This window comes from Muntiacus reevesi, chromosome 15, assembly GCF_963930625.1.
Source record: "Muntiacus reevesi chromosome 15, mMunRee1.1, whole genome shotgun sequence".
NCBI classification, from domain to species: domain Eukaryota; kingdom Metazoa; phylum Chordata; class Mammalia; order Artiodactyla; family Cervidae; genus Muntiacus; species Muntiacus reevesi.
In genome coordinates this window covers 5966589-5992253 of record NC_089263.1, presented here as the reverse complement: position 1 = coordinate 5992253, position 25665 = coordinate 5966589, and the positions used below count along the sequence as shown (strand labels likewise).

The window sequence follows — 25665 nt, the reverse complement described above, 5'->3', positions numbered from 1 at the left end:
TCTGCTACTATCTCCTTACTTTTGAATAGGGCATCTAAACATCCTAGATTCCAATTTTCTCATCTGTAAAGTGAATGAATTGGCTCACATAATTTTTTAAGGTCCCTTCCAGCTTTAAATGCCCATGATTTTAAATATAAGGATGCATTTGAGACTTCCCTCTCCCTCTGATGACTTTTAAAATATTATATGAACTTAAGTAGATTTTGAGACTATAAAATATAAAATGGCTACATTTTATTACATAATTTGGTGCTTCAAAATTATTCTTAATTATTTTATATAGTTGCTATAATAGTAGCTTACTGTTTGACTCTTTGTAAGTGTCCCAAAACAACTTGGTGACAGTAACTCCAAATTCCTATTCTTTTCTTGCACTGTAGGTGTTAAGGAAGAGCGCCTAGACCTGATTTTAATTTAAGGAAGCAGTGTTCTTAAACTGGTTTCAAAACAAATAGTTACTTTAAAAATTTTCCATGCTCACACATCTAGTGGTAAAACAGTGCTTTTTTGATAGTTCAAAGAGTTCTCACTGAAGCTCCATTGGCAAGAGTTGCTTAAGACAATTATTCTTGATCTAATTTTTCTAACACTATATACGCGTTGTAGGCTTCATGAAAAAATTGGTGCCACTGCTATTTATTTCACTACCAGAGTTAATTCTCTTAAAACTATGCCCTAAAGTATGTATTATGGATTATTTCTTCAAAATAGCCTGAAGAAGCCCATGGACAACAGATTTAAGGAGATATTTTTGTGGTAATACCCTTCTTAAGAAATATAGCAACAGAAAAAATAAAGTAAAATTGTTTTTGACCTCATATGGATGTTGGTGACCTTGCAGATAACGTTAAGCTGCAAAACCGTTTGTAAATAAAATTGCTTTACCTTTAAAAATTTTTTGTCATGTATCTATTGTTCTATATCTTTTAATGAGTTATAATTTTCTTCCTGAAATAAACTTATTGAATAAAGTACTTAATTATTTATACTCTTTCAACTTTGAATTATCAGTGTTACCTTAATTTGGAAATCACTGTTTTAAAATGTAGGGAGAGGAAAGTTTTTTATTTTCTCTCAAATTATAAAGAGGATTGTTATATTTATCATGGTTAACAAGTATATTATAAGTGGCCTATGGAGGAAATGAAAGAAGAAAATAGAAAATACTGTTCTTAAGGGACCATGGTTTATTTTGGAGGGAAATAAAATAACATAACTTTGTAATTTAATCTTTATACATTTAAAGATAACTTGTCAGTAGTTAATTTTGCTTAAGCTTTTTTTCTTTTTTTGCATTTTTATTACATTCGTTGCATTGCTATATATACATATATAAAATTTGGCTTTTTTTTTTTTTTTTTTTTTTTTTTTAGTTTTGTCCATTAAGAAGGTTAGTGAATTAAATCAGACCAGGGCAGATTTGATGTATGAAGTTTATAATATGTGTACATCCTTTCTCTCTTTTGTTATATTTGGAATCTCCCAACTGAAGTGTAATGCTACTAAACTGATTTGCATTTATATAAGTGCTAATTTATACTTTCTTGGTAACAATGATGTATTTATAATATCTTAATTTGGACAGCACATCTTTAATATCAGGTTCTGGCCTTTCATTTTCATCTCTATGAATATTTGAAATATATAATGTACATATTATACTAGCATATATGTATTACTGTATAAAAATTGAAATTGAAAATGTTCATGTTAAACATTCTCATATAATTGTAAAGAAAATAACTTAAACCTGCAAATATATTTTAAGAACTTACCTCCATCCTCTTTTAGTAATTGGTGTTACCTTACCAAATTAAAGTGCATAAATTATTAAATTTAATTAGATGAAAATGAAACTAACAGTTTTCTCTTCCTTGTTCTTTATTTACAGCCCGGTTTGCCACCTCAGAATTTCTCAATGTCTGTCACAGTCCCTGTGACCAGCCCCAGTGCTTTGTCCTACACTAACCCAGGGAGTTCACTTGTGTCCCCATCTTTGGCAGCCAGCTCAGCATTAGCAGATACAAGCATGCTCTCTCCACCTCAAGCCACATTACATAGAAATGTATCCCCAGGAGCTCCTCAGAGACCACCAAGTACTGGCAGTGCAGGTATGTACTGATACTTATTCTTCTGATTGTTTAAAAGAATGAAAAAGTTAATTGCTAATATGAACAGTTTCTTATTCTGCTACTTTTAATGTTATTGCTTTGATGAGCAAGAGTCACTACTACATAATTGCCCCCATTTTAAAGTATTTTTTTTTTGAAAGTCTGTGGCTCTAGCATTTTACAGGTATTGTGGAACAAATAGAGAACCTGCCTATTTTGGAAAATAAGCTTTCCATATCATGGGGACGCCAAACCTAGACAGGCAGAAAATTTATTTAGGATATCATAAAGATTAAAAATTGATTGTGATCCAGTTGTGTTAAAAAATAAATGGAGAGATAGACTCACTTAGAAGGAGAGCATTTTCTGCATCCCCCTCTGCCTGATTTGTTCATTAACTCAGAAACTTGAGGTGCATTTACTGCATCTCTGTGTATAATGCAATTATCTCCTCTCCCATTATTCCTAGATTTTATAGCACTCCATTAGCACTGCCCCCATTCTTGTCAATATGTACTTATTTGGTATTGAGTCACAAGACGGCAGACATGTCCAGAGCTTGATAGATGAGTACCTATATATTAGACTACATCATAATGCTGAGTTCAGACTGGGCTAGTTTTTATTTTCATGTTTTTTAGGAATGAAGTGAGGGTTACCTCTGGTCAATTCATTCTCATTCAGATAAGGAGAATCAATTCACATTCACTCCTTGCCCTCTCTCCTGTCTCTGTAATGTTGTTAGGTGGGATGTTGAGCACTTCAGACCTCACAGTGCCAAATGGAGCTGGAAGCAGCCCAGTGGGTGAGTGAATTCCTACTGCTTCACTTTGTTGGCATCTGTCTTATCTGAGATAAAAGGAATACTGTCCCTCAAACAAGGGTTTCTACGAAGTGAAGAGGAAAATATGGGATAAATGACTAGAGTAGACCATGTCACTTTATGATTTGTTTAGTTATCACTTTCACTAATACTTAAGAGTTTTTGATACTCCTGTGTTATTCCTCATACCTTGACCTTACATTCACTTATTCATTCAATAAATATTTATTGAATGCCTCTTTCATAGCAGACATTGTTCTTTTCTAAAGACTAAATTGCCTTAATACAATTTTTACATTAAGATAATTTCTTAAGAAGCTTTCTGTGTCACCTGTCCCTACCAAAATCAGACTGTTAGCAGACCGCTGTATTTTACAATTGTGTGAAATGTTTTCAGGGAGATTGCCGTAGGAAGAAATAGTGGGCCTAATTAAGAAGTCTGTCTTCAAAGGATCAGTTTTGATCGTCACATGTGGAGCATTCACGTTTTGTCCTGGTTGCTGCCAGATTGACTCTTTTGCTTTGGAACCCCTTCCAAGATGACTTGCAGTTTAAAAATTTCATAAATGTGTCTGCCCAGCCCTGAAATCCTGGTAAAGATAGATTGTGATCTTAATATTACAGAAACATGGCATATATATCATAGAGCCACAGGAATAACTATTATTTTGGGTTACCATCAGATTTAGTTGTGTTGGTCTTTTCATCTAGGATAATCCCAGTTACCTTCATTTTTATCTGAAAGCAAGGGAAGGAATTCCCTTCCTCTTTTAGGTATTGTGTGTTCAGAGAGACATCTGAAAACAGATAACTTATAGGAAAAATTCCCTATTACATATGTTCAACCCACTTATTCCAAAAATGTGAGGAGCTGCTTCCCTTGTGACTCAGCTGGTAAAGAATCCGCCTGCAATGTGGGAGACCTGGGTTCCACCCCTGGGTTGGGAAGATCCTCTGGAGAACAGAAAGGCTACCCACTCCAGTATTCTGGCCTGGAGAATTCCATGGGCTATACACAGTCCATGGGGTTGCAAAGAGTCGGACACGACTGAGCAACTTTTTCTTTTCTGCCTTAAGAAAATTTTGATGATTGAATGACTTAATTTAAAATGATGAGAAAGAAAGAAACAGACATTATTTAATGAGAGTTACAAAACATATAGTGACCTAAAGTAGGAATAAATGCCTAATTGTTTCTGCCTCTGTATTAATTGCTGTTTTAATGGACTCAAATAGATAGGACCTGTTGTAGGATCTTTTTTAACAGATAATTAAATGTGGAGAAATTCGTAAAGGTCTTACCAATTATACATTAGGACTGCTATCTTTGTAACTGTATTTCCTAATATTTATAGTTTCTTTTCAACTCTCTTTTAGTTCTTTACATGCCCATATACTCTTTTTATATTGCATTTTCCTATGTGCTCTTATTCTCCCAACACTATGCATCTTGTTCTCCTCTCGACTTTTCCAGCCTGCTTAAGACTAGAGTCAATAATTTCTATTTTGTTTAATATTAATTTTGACTAGTTCTTAGTTTTAGTTCCAAAATTATTTTTATTTCATAACTATATGAAGATTTCTAATGTGTTTTCCCTTTGCCTTTTTTTTTCCTCTCATCCTCTGACTTGATAAACATTGTTCTCCTTCCTATCAAATAAGTCTTTTAATTCTCTTCTTGCTTTATTTTTGGCTTTTGTACTGTCCATACTTCCCTAAAGCTTTTTCTCTGTTCTTTCTTATCTGCCATGCAACTATAAATCTAGACTTTGCTGCTCAGTTTTCTGTGTTCCATTTGATGATTTCAGACTCAGATTTTGTCATCGTCTTAATTTGACCTTTTACATATTATGTAATCCTGTTACTTGTATTTCTTTTTTAAATTCATGTTTCTTTTGTAAGCTTCCTCCCCTAGTTTCTAGACCCTCGGGTTTGGAGGGTCACATTAGTCACACTTTTCAAATTATGGCACGTCATCTCAGCATCTCTCAGTATGCTATTCACTTACCCTTTTATACTTCTATTCCATTCCTGTTCCCTTCCTCCTCTCCCACCCCCAGTCCCCAGTCATAGGCAACTGTTTTAATATGTTTAGTGCTAATAATGTTAATTAATCATATTAATGATGATGGTTAGTGAACATGAATTTTTTTAATTTAAAATTTAAGTATTAAGATATTTTAACTGCTTAGTGAGTTACTTGAAAGTCTTATTTCTGTTACTACACAGTAATATAGTATAAGCTCAGTCTTATGACACATCAAGATTGAATATCTTGATTCCTCACTGGTTCATACTCCTTTATACCTATTTTACCTGTATTTCTACTTTTTCTAGGTGTATTTCTACTTTTTCTACTCGTTTGCTTTATATCCTAAGTGATGTTTTTGTTGTAACTGCTTATTAATATGTACCACCTTAGAATTCAGATTCAACTAAGTAGACACATTGCATCACTTAATCCAGATACCAAATGGAAGTTATTATTTTTGTGCAGTACTTACAGTATACATGTTTCTTGCTGTAAATCACCCCCCGCCCCAATAAATGGTCTCTCACAGGTATTGCAGAAGTAGTGTTAGTTTTTGTGAAGAAGAGTCAGAAGATATATTTTAGCCTATTTTCAGCAATGATACCATTTTGGTTTAGTAGTTTGGAAAAATAGTTTAAACTCAATTTTATCCCCAAAATCTTTTTAATGTAAAGATTAAGCATTTTAAATTCCCATAGAAATTAAGAAGAAAGTATATTAAAATTGTGGATATGATTTCTCATCTACATTTTTCAGAGTATGTTTCTTGGAACTACATGAAAAGAATTATTTATCTATATGAGAGGCAAACCTTGTACTAAGTAAAACTAAACAGGTTCTTTACTGTAGGACTTGTCAGAGCCTTTACAATGCTAACCTGTTTAGCATTTTTACTAATGCTTTAAACTATGGTTATTCAAAGTGATATTACAGTGGAACCCTTTTTTTTTCCCCTAATGAAAAATCATCTTGCAGAATTCAATTCAGTCGCTCAGTCATGTCCAACTCTTTGTGACCCCATGGACTGCAGCCAGTCAGGCTTCCCTGTCCATCACCAACCCCCAGAGCTTGCTCAAACTCATCTCCATCAAGTCAGTGATGCCATCCAACCATCTCATCCTGTGTCATCTCCTTCTCCTCCTGCCATCAATCTTTCCCAGCATCAGGGTGTTTTCCAATGAGTCAGTTCTTTGCATCAGGTGGCCACAGTATTAGAGTTTCAGCTTTAGCATCAGTCCTTCCAATGAATATTCAGGACTGATTTCCTTTAGGATGGACTGGCTGGATCTCCTTGCAGTCCAAGGGACTCTCAAGAGTCTTCTCCAGCACCGCAGTTTAAGAGCATCAATTCTCTAACACTCAGCTTTCTTTATAGCCCAACTTTCACATCTATACATGACTACTGGAAAAACCAAAGCTTTGACTAGACGGACCTTTGTTGGCAAAGTAATGTCTCTGCTTTTTAATATGCTGTCTAGGTTGGTCAGAGCTTTTCTTCCAAGGAGCAAGCGTCTTTTAATTTCATGGCTTCAGTCACCATCTGCAGTGATTTTGGAGCCCCCCAAAATAAAGTCAGCCACTGTTTCCACTGTTTCCCTCTCTATTTGCCATGAAGTGATGGGACCAGATGCCATGATCTTAGTTTTCTGAATGTTGATCTTTAAGCCAACTTTTTCACTCTCCTCTTTCACTTTCATCAAGAGGCGCTTTAGTTCTTTGCTTTCTGCCATGAGGGTGGTGTCATCTGCATATCTGAGGTTATTGATATTTCTCCCAGCAATCTTGATTCCAGCTTGTGCTTCATCCAGCCCAGGGTTTCTCATGATATACTCTGCATATAAGTTAAATAAGCAGGCTGACAATATACAGCCTTGCTGCTGCTGCTAAGTCCCTTCAGTCATGTCTGACTCTGTGTGACCCCATAGATGGCAGCCCACCAGTCTCCCTCATCCCTGGGATTCTCCAGGCAAGAACACTGGAGTGGGTTGCCACTTCCTTCCCCAATGCGTGAAAGTGAAGTTCCTCAGTCGTGTGTAACTCGTAATGACCCCATGGACCGCAACCTACCAGGCTCCTCCGTCCATGAGTTTTTCTAGACAAGAGTACTGGACTGGCTTGCCATTGCTTTCTCCGATGCAGCCTTGATGTACTCCTTTTCCTATTTGGAACACGTCTGTTGTTCCATGTCCAGTTCTAGCTGTTGCTTCCTGACCTGCATACAGATTCCTCAAGAGGCAGGTCAGGTGGTCTGGTATTCCCATCTCTTTAGGAATATCATTGTTGTGATCCACACAGTCAAAGTCTTTTGCATAGTCAATGAAGCAGAAGTAGTTTTATTTTTTGGAGTTTCCTTGCCTTTTCTATGACCCAGAGGATGTTAGCAATTTGATCTCTAGTTCCTCTGCCTTTTCTAAATTCAGCTTACACATCTGGAAGTTCTCTGTTCCTGTACTGTTGAAGCCTAGCTTGAATTTTGAGCATAATCTCACTGGCATTTGAAATGAGTGCAATTATATGGTAATTTGAACATTCTTTGGCATTGCCTTTCTTTGGGATTGGAATGAAAGCTGACGTTTTCCAGTCCTGTGAAACTGCTGAGTTTTCTACATTTGCTGGCATACTGAGTGCAGCACTTTAACAGCATCATCTTTCAGGATTTGAAATAACTCAGCTGGAATTCCATCACCTCCACTAGCTTTGGTTGTAGTAATGCTTCCTAAGGCCCACTTGATGTCACAGTCCCGTATAGCCAGCTCTAGGTGAGTGATCATGCCATTGTGATTACCTTAGTCATTAAGGTGTATCATTTTTTGTATCATTATTTTTGTATTCATTATTCTGTGTGTTTTTGCCACCTCTTCTTAATCTCTTCTGTTAGGTCCTTGTTGTTTTCATCCTTTATTGTGCCCATCTTGCATGAAATATTCCTTGGTATCTCCAATTTTCTTAAAGAGATCTATAATCTTTTCAGTTCTACTGTTTTCCTCTATTTCTTTGCATTATTCACTTAAGACTTTGTTATCTCTTCTTGCTATTCTCCGGAAGTCTACATTCAGTTGGGTATATCTTTCCCTTTCTCCATTGTCTTTTGCTGCTCTTCTTTTCTTTCTCTTCTTTTCTTAGCTCCCAGACAACCACTTTGCCATCATGCATTTCTTTTTCTTGGGGATGGTTTTGGTCATGACCTCTACAGTGTTACGAATCTCTGTCAATAGTTCTTCAGGCACTCTGTCTACTAGATCTAGTCCCTTGAATCTGTTCATCACCTCCACTGTATAACAGATTTGATTTAAGTCATACCTGAGTGGGCTAGCTGTTTTCCCTGCTTTCTTCAGCTTGAGCCTGAACTTTGCAATAAGGAGCTGATTATCTGAGCCAGAGTCAGCTCCAGGTTTTGTTTTTGCTGACTGTATAGAGCTTCTCCATCTTCGGCTGTAAAGAATATGATCAATCTGATTTTTATATTGACCATCTGGTAATGTCCATGTGTGGAGTCATCTCTTGTGTTTTGGATGAGAGTGTTTGCTATGACCAGTGTGTTCTCTTGGCAAAACTCTGTTAGCTTTTGCTCAGCTTCATTTTGTATTCCAAGGCCAAATTTGCCTGTTACTCCAGGCATCTCTCGACTCTCTACATTTGCATTCCAGTCCCCTATAATGAAAAGGACATTTTTGTTGTTTTTGTTGTTAATTCTAGGAGGTCTTGTGGGTTTTTATAGAATCGTTCAACTTCATCTTCGACATCAGTGATTGGGGCATAGTCTTGTTTACTGTGATATTGAGTGGTTTGCCTTGGAAACTAATTGAGATCATTATGTCATTTTGGGTACCTGTAGAATAATAAAAAAAATAAAATACCCTCCCAGACCTTATTATTTCTGCTTGACATGCAAGCAGATTACTAACTAAAAACACAGTTAGGAGCATACAAAATAAATGAAAGCCTGCATTAAAAATGGACAATAGAACCAACTTCTTAGAAACTCCAGGGTTTGGGATTAGTAGGCACAAACTTTGACTTTAACATAGCAATGTTTATTGTATCAAGGAAATAAAAAGTAGATTAAAAATTTTGTCCAGAGTACTGGCATCTTTAAAAATGAACATTTAGAAGTAAAAAATGTAATAGTGTTTAAAACTTATTAAGTGGGTTTTGTAAGAGATTTAGTAAAAGCAAAAGGGAGAATTTAGTGGATTAAGAGAAAAGACAGGAACAGTATTCAGAATTTTTGAGATTAAAGGATGGATAATTCAAAAGAAGATTAAGACCTACAAGGTATAGCAAGAAGTTGTAACATAGTTAATATTGGAGTCCCAGTAGGCAAAAAGAGAGAAAATTGGCCAGAAGCAGTATTTGAACAGATAATCACTGAGAGTTTTCCAAACCTGACAAACACATCAAGCCACAGATTTCAGAAGGCTTATAAAACCCATGTGAGATATAGGTAAAGTTGTGCTTTAAGAGAAATCTGTCTTTTAAAACAGAAGGCTGGAAAACCCTGAGCTAAATAAGTCTGTATCTCTGTAGGAACAAGTTAAAGAAGATTAGAAGTAAGTATTAGAAGCAAGTTATAAAGATAAGAGCAGAAGTTATTGAAATGTTATATTTGTATCAATATATATTCAATTCAAAATACATTCTAATTTCTATTTTCCATTATAACCTCTTTTTTGATCTGTGGTTATTAGAAGTGAATTTCCTAATTCCGAATGCATGGCGTTTTGTAGTTATCTTCGGGCATTGTTTTCTAGCTGAACTGTTTTGTTACCAGAGTACTTACCTCCATATGATTAAATTCTCTGAAATTTGTATACTTGTGTGTGTTACTCAGCATGTGGTCAAATTTGGTTCTTTGCACACAAAATGACATTTTTGTTTTTATACAAAAAGAATGTAAACATTGAAAAGAATATTTATTCTATACTGTAAGCAGAGATTATACATGTCACTTGTTTTAACCAAATGTTTTATACTTAAAATATGCAATAACTTATTGTATTCGTCCACATTTTAGAGACTTATGGTAGACCAGTTCCAGGTGGTTTCACTTTACCTTTAAACTCCCATCAGTTTTACTGATCCTGTCATTTTCAAATGCATAATACATTTTCAGGTGAACCCCCCCATTTGCCTTAATCTTATTTTAACTTTTTTGGAGTCTTCTGTCTGTTTCTAAAAGCTGGAAGGCTTCAGGCCCGTGTCCTATTGAAAGGAGAAGCACTTTGAACACTTGAACTTTTTAAGTGTTGAATAAACTCTGAATAATCATTGAAAGGACTGATGCTGAAGCTGAAGCTCCAGTATTTTGGCCACCTGATGGCAAAGGGCCAATTCACTGGAAAAGACCTTGATGCTGGAAAAGATGGAGAGCATGAGGAGAAGTAGGTGGCAGAGGAATGAGATGGTTGGAGGGCATCACTCACCCAATGGACATGAGTTTCTGCAAACTCTAGGAGATAGTGAAGGATAGGAAAGCCTGGCATGCTGCAGTCCATGGGGCCACTAAGAGTGGGATATCACTTAGTGACTGAACACAACAACAAAACTCAGGGTACGGAGAGACTTGCTAAATAGGAAACCAGAGAATGCCTAACCATAAAGGAGAGATTGATCAGCTGGCCTGTGTTAAAATTTGAAATCTTTGTTCATCAAGATACCATAAAGAGAATGAAAAGGCAACATAGAGTCAGAGAATATATATGGCGTACATATAAAACAGGACTTTTTATGAAGAATACATACAAATTATAAAGCAAAGGAAAATTTAGTTTTTAAAAATGTGCATGAATACACACCGAGGAAACCAGATTTGAAAGAGACACGTGCACCCCAATGTTCATCGCAGCACTATTTATAATAGCCAGGACATGGAAGCCACCCAGATGCCCATCAGCAGACAAATGGATAAGGAAGCTGTGGTACATATACACCATGGAATATTACTCAGCCATTAAAAAGAATTCATTTGAATCAGTTCTAATGAGATGGATGAAACTGGAGCCCATTATACAGAGTGAAGTAAGCCAGAAAGATAAAGACCATTACAGTATACTAACACATATATATGGAATTGAGAAAGATGGTAATGATAACCCTATATGCAAAACAGAAAAAGAGATAGAGATGTACAGAACAGACTTTTGGACTCTGTGGGAGAAGGCAAGGGTGGGATGTTTCGAGAGAACAGCATCGAAACATGTATATTATCTAGGGTGTAACAGATCACCAGCCCAGGTTGGATGCATGAGACAAGAGCTCGGGCCTGGTGCACTGGGAAGACCCAGAGGGATCGGGTAGAGAGGGAGGTGGGAGGGGGGATCAGGATGGGGAATACATGTAAATCCATGACTAATTCATGTCAATGTATGACAAAAACCACTACAATATTGTAAAGTAATTAGCCTCCAACTAATAAAAATAAATGAAAAAATAAACAAATAAATAAAAACAATGTATACAGGTTAAAAAAAATGTTCATGAAAACAGACATTTCAAAAAGCTATCCAGGTGTCTAATAAACATATGAAAAGAAGCTTGTGATTCAGTAATCAAGGAAATGCAAAATTAAAACCACAAGATAGCATTGGGTACCTACCAAAGCAGCTAAAGCAAATTAGATAATACCAAGTGTTAACAAGAGTTTGGAAAAGCCCAAACTCTTATACACTGATGATGGTAGTACAAATTGGTGTGATCATTTTGACATTATCTACTAAAGATGCAAATATGTTTATTCCATGACCCAGCATTTTCACTCATCCTTCCATACTAGAGAAGTGCATATTTGCACTATGAGCACCAAGAGATATGTAAAAGAATGTGCATGTCATTATTTGTTACAGCCAGCATCTAGAAATAATCCAGATTTCTGTCCACAGTAGAGTAGATGAGTACATGGTAGTATCTTTCACGAAGTAATTCTGTACTTGAATGAATATGAAGGAACTGTAGCAGTAATCAAACTAGCAGCATTTGGGGTTCTAGCAATGTTCTCTTTCTTGGTCTGCTAATGGCTACATGGTTCATATGGTAAATCCTTGATCCTCTAAGTTTTTGTTTTGTAAAATTTTCTGTATATGTATTAAAAGTTTTAGAAATACACTTTGCTGTTAAAAATAATTATAATCACATCTGTTGAGATACTTAAAACTATAAGAGAATGTGATTGTATAGTAGTATACGAGACAATTGTATAGTAGTTATACTATTAATTGTATTCAGTTCAGTTCAGTCGCTCAGTCATGTCCGACTCTTTGCGACCCCATGAGTCACAGCACGCCAGGCCTCCCTCCTCCTCCATTATATAGTACTATTAATCGTATTGTAGAGTAGTTATACTATTAATTCTGAAGTTTCGAGAGAAAAAAAGTTCACACATTCACACTCACAAAGATTTGGCAGCCTTTTGAGTCTGAGTGTTACTGTCTGCATGTGGCAGCTGATAGGCAGCTTAATCTTAAAATCATGAAGCGAGTCAGTATAAAGATAGGCCAACAACAGCCAAGGATGACAAAGTGGAAAGCTGGAAAGACTGTGGGTCCTCCATGTTGAGCTTTGAAGGCACGGAGTCTGCAGCCACTTGCCCCAAGTCATCTTATGTGAGAGAATAGATTTTTCCCACTCTAAAAAGAGAAAGGAAATAGGAGATAGAGACACAGGCTTAGAGAGCAAATCTGGGGATACCAAGGGGGAGGAGGTTTGGCTTGGGACTAACACATGTACACTGTTGATACTGTGTATAAAATGGAAGACTAATGAGAGCACCCTGTAGGGCACAGGAACTCTACTTGATGTCCCGTGGGGACCTGAGGGGAAGGAAATCTAAAAAGGAGGGACTTGTATGTACAGCGGGTTCATGTTGCTCTTCAGTAGAAACTAACACATTGTAAAGCAACTATGCTCCAATAAAAATTTAAGAGAGAAGAAGATAAAGTACAAGTCATATGTAATATTTGATAAAAAGATAAGTGTTTAGTGTACTTAAATGTGCAATGCAAAAAAGAAGCCCAACTAGTATTTTTAAAATTGAAAAGGATGTTCATTGTTGATAATAATCATAAATTCAAATGAAAATGAAAACAAAAACCCCACCTAGTAATTGCCAACTATTGCCACTTTTTACTGTGACATAGAAAGCTGATGAAGGTGGGTAAAGCTGATGATCTGTTATGTGTTTGTAGCATTGCAAATTAGTAACAGTCATTTTGGAAAGTTATTGACAAAATGTTTCAGTAGTCATAAAAACACCTGTTTTCCTCTTAAGATGTGTAAGAAATGTGTAAATTATCACATTTCTAAGAATTTCTCCTAAAGAAATCAATCAGATTATGCAGAGGTTCCTTGCAACTTTATTTCTAGTAGGGAATAACAGGAAAATATCAACATATTCAACATACGAAAATTAAGTAAAGTTTTCCACTCAGTTCCTTTTTAGTTGTGATTTTAAACTATGCCAAAAATATATACATGGGAAGGAGAAGAAACCTAAAATGACTGTAATAGTTAAAATAGTGGGAATGTGTGTTTTCCCTCGTTTTTTCTAGTTTTTGAATGTTGTTGTTCTTGTTGAGTCGCTGAGTCCTGTCCAACTCTTTGCAACCCATGAACTGCAGCACACCACCCTTCCTTGTCCTTCACTATCTATTGGAGTTTGCTCAAACTCATGTCCATTGAGTCAATGATGCCATCCAACCATCTCATCCTCTGTCACCCTCTTCTCCTATTGCCCTCAGTCTTTCCTAGCATCAGGGTCTTTTCCATTAAGTCAGCTCTTTGCATCAGGTAGCCAAAGTATTGGAGTTTCAGCATCAGCACCACTCCTTCCAATCAATGTTCAGTGTTGATTTCCTTGAGGATTGACTGGTTTGATCTCCTTGCAGTCCAAGGGAGGACTTGCAAGAGTCTTCTCCAACACCACAATTCAGAAACATCAATTCTTGGCACTCAGCCTTCTTTATGGTACACCTGTACATGACTACTGGAAAAAGCATAGCTTTAACTGTGCGGACCTTTGTCAGCAAAGTGACATCTCTGCGTTTTAACATGCTGTTGTCTGGGTTTCGGAGAAGGCAATGGCACTCCACTCCAGTACTCTTGCCTGGAAAATCCCACGGATGGAGGAGCCTGGTAGGCTGCAGTCTGTGGGGTCGCGAAGAGTCCGACATGACTGAGCGACTTCACTTTCACTTTTCACTTTTATGCATTGGAGAAGGAAATGGCAACCCACTCCAGTGTTCTTGCCTAGAGAATCCCAGGGATGGAGTTGCAGAGTCGGACATGACTGAAGTGACTTAGCAGCAGCAGTGTCTAGGTTTGTCATAGCTTTTCTTCAAAGGAACAAGCGTCTTTTAATTTCATGACTGCAGTTACCATCCACAGTGATTTTGGAGCCCAAGAAAATAAAATCTTGTCGCTGTTTCCACTTTTCCCCCATCTATTTGCCATGAAGTGATGGGACTGGGTGCCATCTTAGTTTTTTGAATGTTGAGTTTTAAGGTAACTTTTTCACTAGGTTCTTTAGTTCCTCTTCAGTTTCTACTTTTAAAGTGGTATCTGTCTATCTGAAGTTGTTGCTATTTCTCCCGGCAATCTTGATTCCAGCCTGTGAGTCTTCCAACCTGGCATTTCACATGATGTATTCTGTGTATAAGTTAAATAAGCAGGGTGACAGATACAGCCTTGACAACATGGTACCTCTTCAGTCATAAAATTATTATAGTAAATTAGAGCATTCATTTGTTTTTTTTTCTTATAAAATGATTTTGTGAGTATATTATATATGTTGTCCAAATAAAACCTGCTAGTTTTGCACATATTATAAATTGTATACATTTATCATGGAGGCAGTCTGCTTATTGAGTATGGTTTACTAAGTAAATTTCTCTAGAGAGAATTTTCATTTAATACTCAGGTAATGCTATAATTCAGATGATTTGGGGAACTCTTTAACTTTGGGCCCATGTTCAAAGATCAAGCATGAAGTAAAATCACCAAAATTCAGCAATTTCACTTTTCTAAAACATGTAGAGAAAGAGAAAAAAATACACTGGAATAGAATGAGCTCAATGAGATCTTGGAGTTGATTAGGGTTGAGTGAAGGTAATAAGGATTTGCATTACAACAGAGGCAATGACAGTTAAAAAGAAGAGATAGGTAAAGAGAAAGGGATTATAAAGAAAGACTAGCAAAGCTTAATAGCTCTGTGAAAATGAGGATGGGCGGGATGGAGGAGACAGTAGAACAGTCATTTAAAACAGGTTGAGGTTGAAATGACAGCAGCATATCTGGGGGAAAGTTCCCACCACATGGTTGTGTATAGCCTGGAATTAGGAGACACAAAGCAGAAATACAGATTTAAGAGTCATTTTGAGGCAGTGGTTGAAGCTATGGGGATGCATGAAGTCTCTAAATAGAGAAGGAGAATGTAGCATTTCAGGGACAGTGCACTCAGAAGAGGTTTAGAGGGAATACAGAAGAACCTGAATCTCATGATTTTCTGTTTTAGATCCTAAGTGTTTAATGGACAGAATCCATGTTCTTCATCATATAGAAATTTTCATTGAATCAAGTCAATAAGTCATCAGTGATTTTAAAACCCATCGTCTTTTAAATTTTAGAAACTTCATTTCTTTATACAAATGACATAATTTTGTAGACTTTAAGTATATTTTTATTTATTTACTTGTTTATTGAGTAATCTGCTGAAAGTTTGATTTTATGAAAAATTTGTCAACTATGGCAGAGTTAATTATTAATCTTGCTTTGGATGGATTTTTCAGAATCTTTGGAGATTTTCAAAATCCTTCCTGTGTCAGTTCAACTTCTCAGATAGATTCATAGTAATAAGCCCTAGAAGAGTGGAATTAAGAACATGGGAGTGCTTTCCAGCCACTTCAGTGCAGTATTTCAGCTGATAAGATATTCTGAAATAGGAGCCAGATTGATATAATTGAATGACTTGCCTTAGAGCTATAGGACCGTAATTAAGATTAGCTTTGTCATCTTTCTAGCGGTATTAGTATGCAGTGCTAAGCATTTTTGTCACAATGGTATCAAGGCATAAGTTATCATAAAACCTGAAAACGGATTTTAATAAAAGTCACATTATATTGATTTTTTTCATTTAGAGTCAGTACTTTATTCCTAAATTTATAGGCTGTGACAAGATGAGTTGTATACTTAAAAGTATATACTTCAAAAGTCTGTCCCAACAATATCTTCTTTTTGGTCATAAAAAATGAACTGGAAGTAAGATGGCATATATTAGGTAGTGTATCACTATACTCCACAAAATAACGAATGGTATATCTGTCTCAGTCTGGCAAGTTACCAAATGCTTATTACATCATCTTGTAATCATCCGCTGCAGACTCCAATTTCACACTCAGAAACGTCATGCATTTAGGTCCCCTTTCATTCTTGTAATTTGATTCTCATGGGTTACTCTGGTACCATATCTAACTGAAAAACATCATATATTCCTCATGGAAAAAGTTAGTATTTCTTGATAATGCATTTTTCTAAATTATACCTTTGCATTATTTGAGAGGAAATATATAATAATATATTATTATTATATTATTATATTATATTTCCTATATATTATAGGAAATAATAATGTATTTGAGAGGAAATACTGCTTTATCCTTCAGGTTTGAGTGCAAATCAAGTAAATAAGAATCTTTTATATATTATCAGAGAAATTAAGAACACATTCATGCCTTTTTTTTTAAGAGAAATATTTTTAATCTGTACTTATTAATGTCAATCTTCCCTTCTGTTGGTTTCTATTAAACCTTCCTGCTTTTGTATAAAATTATTTGATAAGCATTTTATATCCAGATGAATTGCTTAGCAGTTCAGTTCAGTCACTCAGTCGTGTCCAACTCTTTGTGACCCCATGAACCACAGCATGCCAGGCCTGCCTGTCTATCACCAACTCCTGGAGTTTACTCAAACTCATGTCCATTGAGTCTGTGATGCCATCCAACCATCTCATCCTCTGTCATCCACTTCTCCTCCTGCCCTCAATCTTTCCCAGCATTGGGGTCTTTGCCAGTGAGTCAGTTCTTCGCATCAGGTGGCCAAAGTATTGGAGTTTCAGCTTCAGCATCCGTCCTTCCACTGAACATTCAGGACTGATTTCCTTTAGGATTGACTGCTTTGATCTCCTTTCAGTCCACGGGACTCTCAAGGGTCTTCTCCAACACCACAGTTCAAAAGTATCAATTCTTCGGCACTCAGCTTTCTTAATGGTCCAACTCTCACATCCATCCATACATGACTACTGGAAAAACCATAGCTTTGACTAGATGGACCTTTGTAGCAAAGTAATGTCTCCGCTTTTTAATATGCTGTCTAGGTTGGTCATAGCTTTTCTTTCAACGAGCAAGCGTCTTAATTTCATGGCCGCAGTTAGCATCTGCAGTGATTTTGAAGTCTTTTACTGTTTCCATTGTTTCCCCATCTGTTTACCATGAAGTGATGGGACCAGATGCCATGATCTTAGTTTTCTGAATGTTGAGATTTAAGCCAGCTTTTTCACTCTCCTCTTTCACTTTCATCAAGAGGCTCTTTAGTTCTTCGCTTTCTGCCATAAGGGTGGTGTCATAGGCATATCTGAGGTTATTGATATTTCTCCCAGCAATCTTGATTCCTACTTGTGCTTCATCCAGCCCAGCATTTGGCATGATGTATTCAGCTTATAAGTTAAATAAACAAGGTGACGATATACAGCCTTGTTGTACTCCTTTCCTGATTTGGAACCAGTCTTTTGTTCCATGTCCAGTTCCAACTGTTGCTGCTTGATCCCCGTACAGATTTCTCAGGAGGCAGGTAAGGTGGTGTGGTATTCTCATCTCTTTAAGAATTTCCACAGTTTGTCGTGATCTACACAGTCAAAGGCTTTGGTGTAGTCAGTAAAGCAGAAGTAAATGTTTTCTGGAACTCTCTTGCTTTTTTGTTGATCCAGCGGATGTTGTCAGTTTGATCTCTGGTTCCTCTGCCCTTTCTAAATCCAGCTTGAACATCTGGAAGGTCACAGTTAATGTACTGTTGAAGCCTACTTGGAGAATTTTGAGCATTACTTTGCTAGCGTGTGAGAGGAGTGCAATTGTGCAGTAGTTTGAACATTCTTTGGCATTACCTCTCTTTGGGATTGGAATGAAAGCTGACCTTTTCCAGTCCTGTGGCCACTGCTCAGTTTTCCAAATTTGCTGGCATATTGAGTGTCGAACTTTAACAGCAGCATCTTTTAGGATTTGAAATAGCTCAACTGGAATTCAATCACCGCTGCTAGCTTTATTCATAGTGATGCTTCCTAAGGCCTACTTGACTTCACATTCCAGGATGTCTGGCTCTAGGTGAGTGATCACACCATCTTGGTTATCTGGGTCATGAAGATCTTTTGAGTATAGTTCTTCTATGTATTCTTGCCACTTCTTAGTATCTTCAGCTTCTGTTAGGTCCATACTGTTTCTTTCCTTTATTGTGTCTATCTATGCATGAAATGTTCCCTTGGTATCTCTAATTTTCTTGAAGAGATGTCTAGTCTTTCCCATTCTCTTGTTTTCCTCTATTTTTCTAATTCCTAAGGAAAGTTAAAAAGTAGGAATTAGATGATTAAAGTTATAGAAATCACAAATATTTAATGAAGACCCGAGTGGCAGCTAAAGAAATAGAACAGCTATAGGTAGAGCTGTAAAGAAGAAGTACTTGGTGAAGATAAGGCTTTAGAGCTGAGTGCTAAATAAGCTTCAGTTAAGGAGATGCCCTGAACTTAGTAGGAATGCCCTTGTTTCCTTGTGAGAATGAATGAATAGGTTGGTCTCAGGCATCTTCTTATATCCCCCATCATCTTGGTCCTCAGTCAGAGATATCCCTTAGGAACATCCTTGTGTTTCAAGTTTCTCTCAGCAGGTCCAAGTAGTAAGGCTGGAAACAAGTGGTGTTAGTCTTAATGTATATCAGACTAGGTTGTTTGTCTGTTTTTGCTTATTCAAAGATAACATGGTTATGAGTTTTATTATAAGAATCACTTGAAACCTGGGACTGAGGAAAACATATTTGTACCAAAATATTTTAATGACTCGTTTCATGTAATGAGTGAATTCCCTTTTTTCCAGGGAATGGATTTGTAAACTCAAGAGCTTCTCCAAATTTGATCGGAACTACTGGTGCAAATAGTTTAGGCAAAGTTATGCCTACAAAGTCTCCCCCTCCTCCAGGTGGTGGCAATCTTGGAATGAACAGTCGAAAACCAGATCTTCGAGTTGTCATCCCCCCTTCCAGCAAGGGCATGATGCCTCCACTGGTATGTTAAACCTTTCTTAAATTTCATTCTTTAAAACATGCATTTTATACATAGTATGTGTTTTCCTTTGGAATTTTCTGTACTTCCATGAGATCTAGACTTTTTCCTAATGAGTATTTCTATTGGAAATTAGCATTTGAAGAGACAAGTCTGTTTTAAATACACAGAAACAGATTATAAAAAAAAATGGAGATAAACCTACTTAATGGTTATTTAAAATTAAAGCTAAATATGGAGAAGTTATTATGTTAATTTTCATTTACTGGACTGGAATCTTTACTTAGAGATCTCATCCTCAATTTAATAAATTAAACTTGACTTAAGTACTTCTCTGTACTTTTGCATACTTTCAGTATCTTTAGCACATTCTTTTCTGTAAAAAAAAAAATTCTATTTATTAGAAAGTTCTACATACAAAGAGAACTATTGTAGAATAGGAAAGAATGCATAAAAACTTCTGCTAATAAGTTTTTTTGTTTATTCCTTCTCAAATAACCTTCCCATTTAACTCTATAAAGAATACAGGAATTCTCACTCTAGTCCTTAACAATGTTCCAGCCTCGTTTGCTTTTGAATCCTAGGTCTATGAAGAAGGGGAGAACATTTATCACCTTAGCTTTCTACAGAAAAAGTTATATATGCAAGTTTTATCTGTTTGACTATGAACAGTCAATATGATGTCCCAGGTGGTCTTTCTACTATGCAGCTGCTGAACTTGCAATTTGATTGATTTTTAAGTGATTTTTAAGCAGTGCTATCAGGGTTTAGATAATTATTCTACATTGTATAATACTTTATGGGTTCCCAGACATCTTTATGTGCATTGTATCATTTGAATCTCAAACTGTGATCTTGGCTAGGTAAGATAAGGAGACCAAGGAAAAGGTCAGTACTGGTCCAACATAGTACAAAAGAGAGCCAGAACTAAAACTCATTAAGTCAAAAAGCAAAGTGCTTTTTCATTCAGAGATAGAGAAAACTGAAAACTTGCTCCCAGCATTACACTAAAAAAATTTTGGACGAGCAAGTTCATAGTTTTCCTTGAACACATTGTAGTATTGAGATTTCAGGGCAACCAGCTAGCCCAGTCTCTAGGGAGGGACAGATACTGCAGGTAGAGGACGTTGGAGCACTGACTTAGCCGGGCACAACACAGGTAATGAGTTAAGCTAGGGTGGTTGGTGAATTGCTGGAGGCCAAGTGTTCACTGGCACAGCTTTGTGAAACCTGTGGGATAGCAATATAGGGCAAGCCTTAAGCTCTCTTGCAGGAAAAATTGGGAATGTTCTGAAAAAATCTCCTGTTTGGTATACAGCTGGGATCAGGGAGTCTTAATCTATGAGGAGATGAACAACACAAATGGTCACCCTTAGGAGACTGGAGAATTCCCACTGTACTGGGGAAATGGGAAAGGGAAATTCTCTCAGCCTGCAGTGAAGGAGAAGGAACAGTGCCATAATCATGGCAGAATTTCTGAAAAGGCTACAGCCTAATGCATAACACAAAGGAGAAAGCTTAAAGCTGAGAGTGTAGTAGTTTTCTCTGGGGAAAAAGCAAGTAAAAAACCTCTAGCAAACCAGTCTCTCACTGCCCCCAGAGGCATATGAGGCCTGTGGTAACTATATTGAAGGTAACAATACCAACAATGAAACACAAACTCAGCCTAGTTCTTAATTAAATTAACTCAAACTCTGCACTAAAGGCCTGGCAGGAGGAAGACCTGTAGGTCTACTGTAAGTAAAAATTGCCCAAACTGAAATGTAAACAGAAGCTGTTACTGTTCTCAATCGTGTATGACTCTTTTCCACCCCATGGAGTGCAGCACACCAGGGTTTCCTGTCCTTCACCATCTCCTGGAGTTTGCACAAACTCGTGTCCATTGAGCTGATAATGCCATCCAACCATCTCATCCTCTGTCTCCCACTTTTCCTCCTGTCCTCAATCTTTCCCAGCATCAGGATTTTTTCTAGTAAGTTGGGTCTTCACATCAGGTGGCCAAAGTATTGGAGCTTCAGCATCAGTCCTTCCAGTGTATCAGTTCAGTTCAGTTCAGTCGCTCAGTCGTGTCCGACTCTTTGCGACCCCATGAACCACAGCATGCCAGGCCTCCCTGTCCATCACCAACTCCCGGAGTTTACTCAAACTCATGTCCATTGAGTCTGTGATGCCATCCAACCATCTCATCCTCTGTCATCCCCTTCTCCTCCTGCCCTCAATCTTTCCCAGCATCAGGGTCTTTTAAAATGACTCAGCTTTTCACATCAGGTGGCCAAAATATTGTAGTTTCAGCTTCAACATCAGTCCTTCCAATGAACACCTAGGACTGATCTCCTTTAGGATAGACTGGTTGGATCTCCTTGCAGTCCAAGGGACTCTCAAGAGTCTTCTCCAACACCACAGTTCTGGTTAGTTTCCTTTAGGATTGACTGGTTTGATCTTGGTTTGCTGTCCAGGAGGCTCTCAGGAGTCTTCTCCAACACCACAGTTCAAAAGTATCAATTCCTTGGCTCTCAGCCTTTATGGTCCAACTCTGACACCCATGCATGACTACTGGAAAAACCATAGCTTTGACTAGAAGAACGTTTGTCAGCAAAGTGATATCTCTGCTTTTTAATATACTGTCTAGGTTTGTCATGGCTTTTCTTCAAAGAATAAGCATAGTTTAATTTCATGGCTGCAGTCACTATCCACAGTGATTTTGGAGCCCATGAAAATAAAATCTGTTGCTGTTTGCATTTTCCCCCATCTATTTTCTATGAAGTGATGGGACTGGATGCCATGATCTTCGTGTTTTGAATGTTGAGTTTTAAGCCAACTTTTTCACTCTCCTCTTTCACCTTCATTGAGAGGCTCTTTAGTTCCTCTTCACTTCTGCCATTAGGGTTGTATCATCTACATATCTGAGGTTTTTTATTTCTCCCGGCAGTCTTGACTCCAACTTGAGCTTCATCCAGCCTGTCATTTCACATGATGTACTCTGTGTGTAAATTAAATAAACAGGGTGACAATATACAGCCTTGACGTACTCCTTTCCCAATTTGGAACCAGTCTCTTGTACCATGTCCAATTCTCACTGTTGCTTCCTGACCTGCACACAGATTTCTCAGGAGGCAGATAAGGTGGTGGGGTATTCACATCTCTTTAAGAATTTTCCAGTTTGTTATGATCCACACAGTCAAAGGCTTTATCGTAGTCAGGAAGCAGAAGTAGATGTTTTTCTGGAATTCCTTTGCTTTCTCTGTGATCTAACAGATGTTGGCAGTTTGATCTCTGGTTTCTCTGCCTTTTCTAAATCCAGTTTGTACATCTGAGGGTTTTCTCGATTCACATACTGTTGAAGCCTAGCTTAAAGGATTTTGAGCACTACCTTGCTAGCATGTGAAATGAGTACAGTTGTGCAGTAGTTTGAACATTCTTTGGCATTGCCTTTCTTTAGGATTGGAATGAAAGCTGACCTTTTCCATTCCTGTGACCACTGCTGAGTTTTCCAAATTTGCTGGCTTATTGAATGCAGCACTTTAACAGCATCATCTTTTCAGATTTGAAATAGTTCATTTGACATTCCATCACCTCTTTGTTCATAGTAATGATCCCTAATGCCCATGTAGCTTCACTAGGTGAGTGATCATACCATTGTGGTTATCCAGGTCATTGAGACCTTTTTGTACGTTTCTTCTGTGTATTCTTGCCACCTCTTTTCACCTCTTTTTAATCTCTCCTGCTTCTGTTAGGTCCATACTGTTTCTGTCCTTTAATGTACCCATCTTGCATGAAATATTCCTTGGTATCTGTTAAGGTTCTTGAAGAGATCTCTAGTCTTTCCCATCCTGTTGTTTTCCTCTATTTCTTTGCACTATTCACTTAAGAAGTCTTTCTTCTCTCTCCTTGCTATTCTTTAGAACTCTGCATTTAGATGGGTATATCTTTCATTTTCTCCTTTGCCTTTCGCTTCTCTTCTTTCCTCAGCTATGTGTGAGGCCTCTTCAGACAACCATTTTGCTTTGTTTTATTTCTTTTTCTTGGGGATGGTTTTGGTCACTGCCTCCTGTACAGTGTTATAAAAATCCATCCATAGAATTAGCCAGACTGAAATATAAAGAGAAGAGTCAAAAGAAAACAAAAAACAAAGTAATATCTCCTCTCAACCTAGAATTCTGTACCTAGCAAAAATATCTTTCAAGATATGAAAAAGAAATAAAAACTTTCTCAAACAAAAATGTGGGAATTTATTGCCAAGAGACATACAAAAAAATATTAAAGGATGTCCTTTGGAAGAAGGTACATGCTACCAAAAAATTCTTGGGTCTGTACAATAAATAAAAATAAAGAACAATGGAAATGGAATAAACGAAGATAAAAACAAAGTTAATTTTGTCTTCCATTTTATAAATTTCAATTTTAGAACAGTTTTAAATTTATATAAAGATTGCAAAGATAGTACACAAAATTCCTATATGCTTCACACACAGTTTCTCCTGTTACTAACAGATTGGTATTACAGCTAATGAGTCAATGTTGATAAAGTGTTATAAAGTTCATTTATAAATTGTTTTAAAGTCCAGAGTATTCAAATACTCTTAGTTTTTAACCTTATGTCTTTTTCTGTTCTGGAATGCAATCCAAGATACCATGTCAAATTTAGTAGTCATGTCTTTTTAGGCTCTTCTTGTCTTTGATATTTATCTAAGACTTTACTTACTTTAATGACCTTGACAATTCTAAGGAGTACTGGTCAGATATGCTGTAGAATGTTCCTCAGTTGCAGTGTTTCTGATGTTTTCCTCATGGTTAGGCTGGTGTTACACATTTGAGGGAGGAAGGTCATGGAACTAATGTGCCCTTTTCGTCACATTATATCAAGGGTACATACTATCACCGTGACTGTTGATCACTTTGATCACCTTGCTGGTGTAGTATTTCACTGGCTACTCTTTTCCCCCTTCCCATACTGCCCTCTTTGGAAGGAAGTTACTGTGTGAGGCCCACATATAAGGAATGGTGGTTATATTCCACCTTTTTTAGGGCATGTTATACACATACATTATTTGGAGTTCTTTTGCACAGGTCACTTATTGTTCTGTCTCATTTAATCATTTATTTGTATTAATATGAACTCATGTACATTGATTTTATACTTTGGGTTGTAGTAGTACTAAATTTTGTTAATATATGATTCTACCAGTGCTGGTTTATTCTGTTGCTCAGATTGTTCCAGCTTTAGCTCTTGAGGACTATTCACTTGGTTCCTGTCCCCTTTTATATGCCCTTGTTGTTGTGGGGGTTTTTTAGCAGAGGAAAAGGTAGGGGAGTTACTGTTTTATTTTCTGGTTACTTTGGAATGCTTCAGGATCATCTTGTGTATTGTCTGCTCAAGTTCTAGAATCAGGCATTTCTCTGAGGAACCTTGGCTGTTTTTTGGAGAATGTTATTAGAAACCAAGATCTGGCTATCTTCCCTCTTCTTACTTGCTTCAAAAGATAGTTGACTCTCTAAAGCAAAAGCAGTGGCAGTGACTTTTGTGTTCACAGCACATGTAGAAATAAAATATATTAATATTAAGTTGGTGAAAGAGTAATTGCGGTTTTGGATCATGAATTTTATATCACTATAACTAGGCCCAAACATATCTTTATTAATCAAAAGAGCAATCATTATAATCAACACATTTTTGCCAACAAGAAATAAGTTTATTTATTCCTATAGCATAAAAACCCATGCTTTGGGATTCAGTGAACTCTTGGAAAGCATTTTCTGACTCCTGCTGGTTGTGGAAGCATTTTCTCTGCAAGAAGTTGTCAAGATGCTTGAAGAAGTGGTAGTCGGTTGGCAAGAGGTCAGGTGAATAAGGTGGATGAGGCAAAACTTCATAGCCCTATTCATTCAACTTTTGAAGTGTTGATTGTGCAATGTGTGGTCGGATGTTGTCCTGGAGAAGAATTGGGCCCATTCTGTTGACCAATTTCAGCTGTAGGCATTGCAGTTTTTGATGCATCTCATTGATTTGCTGAACATACTTCTCACATGTAATGGTTTCATCAGGATTCAGAAAACCATAGTGGATAAGACAGGCAACAAATCACCAAACAGTGACTGTGATCTTTTTTTGGTACAAGTTTGGCTTTGGGAAGTGCTTTGGAGCTGAGAGTCTAACCACTGAACTGGTCGTTGCTGGTTGTCGTATAAAATCCACTTTTCGTGATACATCACAATCCCATCAAGCACTGATTCATCATTGTTGCATAGAATAAAAGAAGATGACACTTCAAAATGACAGTTTGTTTTATTTTTCAGTCAGCTCCTGTGGCACCCACTTATTGAGCTTTTACACCTTTCTAGTTTGCTTTAAATGCCAACCGACTGTACAATGGTCAGTGTTGAATTCTTT

The 25665-nt window shown here is 37.0% G+C and overlaps 1 protein-coding gene across 17 annotated transcripts in view; it reads left to right on the top strand.

Annotated features, from left to right (window-relative positions):
* The window catches only part of MEF2A (myocyte enhancer factor 2A), a 199730-nt gene that overhangs the window by 153949 nt on the left and 20116 nt on the right, over positions 1 to 25665 (top strand). For 14 of the 17 annotated variants that reach the window (XM_065905908.1, XM_065905912.1, XM_065905910.1 and 11 more), the window contains 3 exons: positions 1895 to 2114; positions 2860 to 2919; positions 19093 to 19280. In XM_065905908.1, the coding sequence (XP_065761980.1) occupies positions 1895 to 2114; positions 2860 to 2919; positions 19093 to 19280 (468 nt within the window). The remainder of the gene's footprint in view (positions 1 to 1894; positions 2115 to 2859; positions 2920 to 19092; positions 19281 to 25665) is intronic. The other 3 variants (XM_065905919.1, XM_065905921.1, XM_065905918.1) reach the window with 2 other exon arrangements.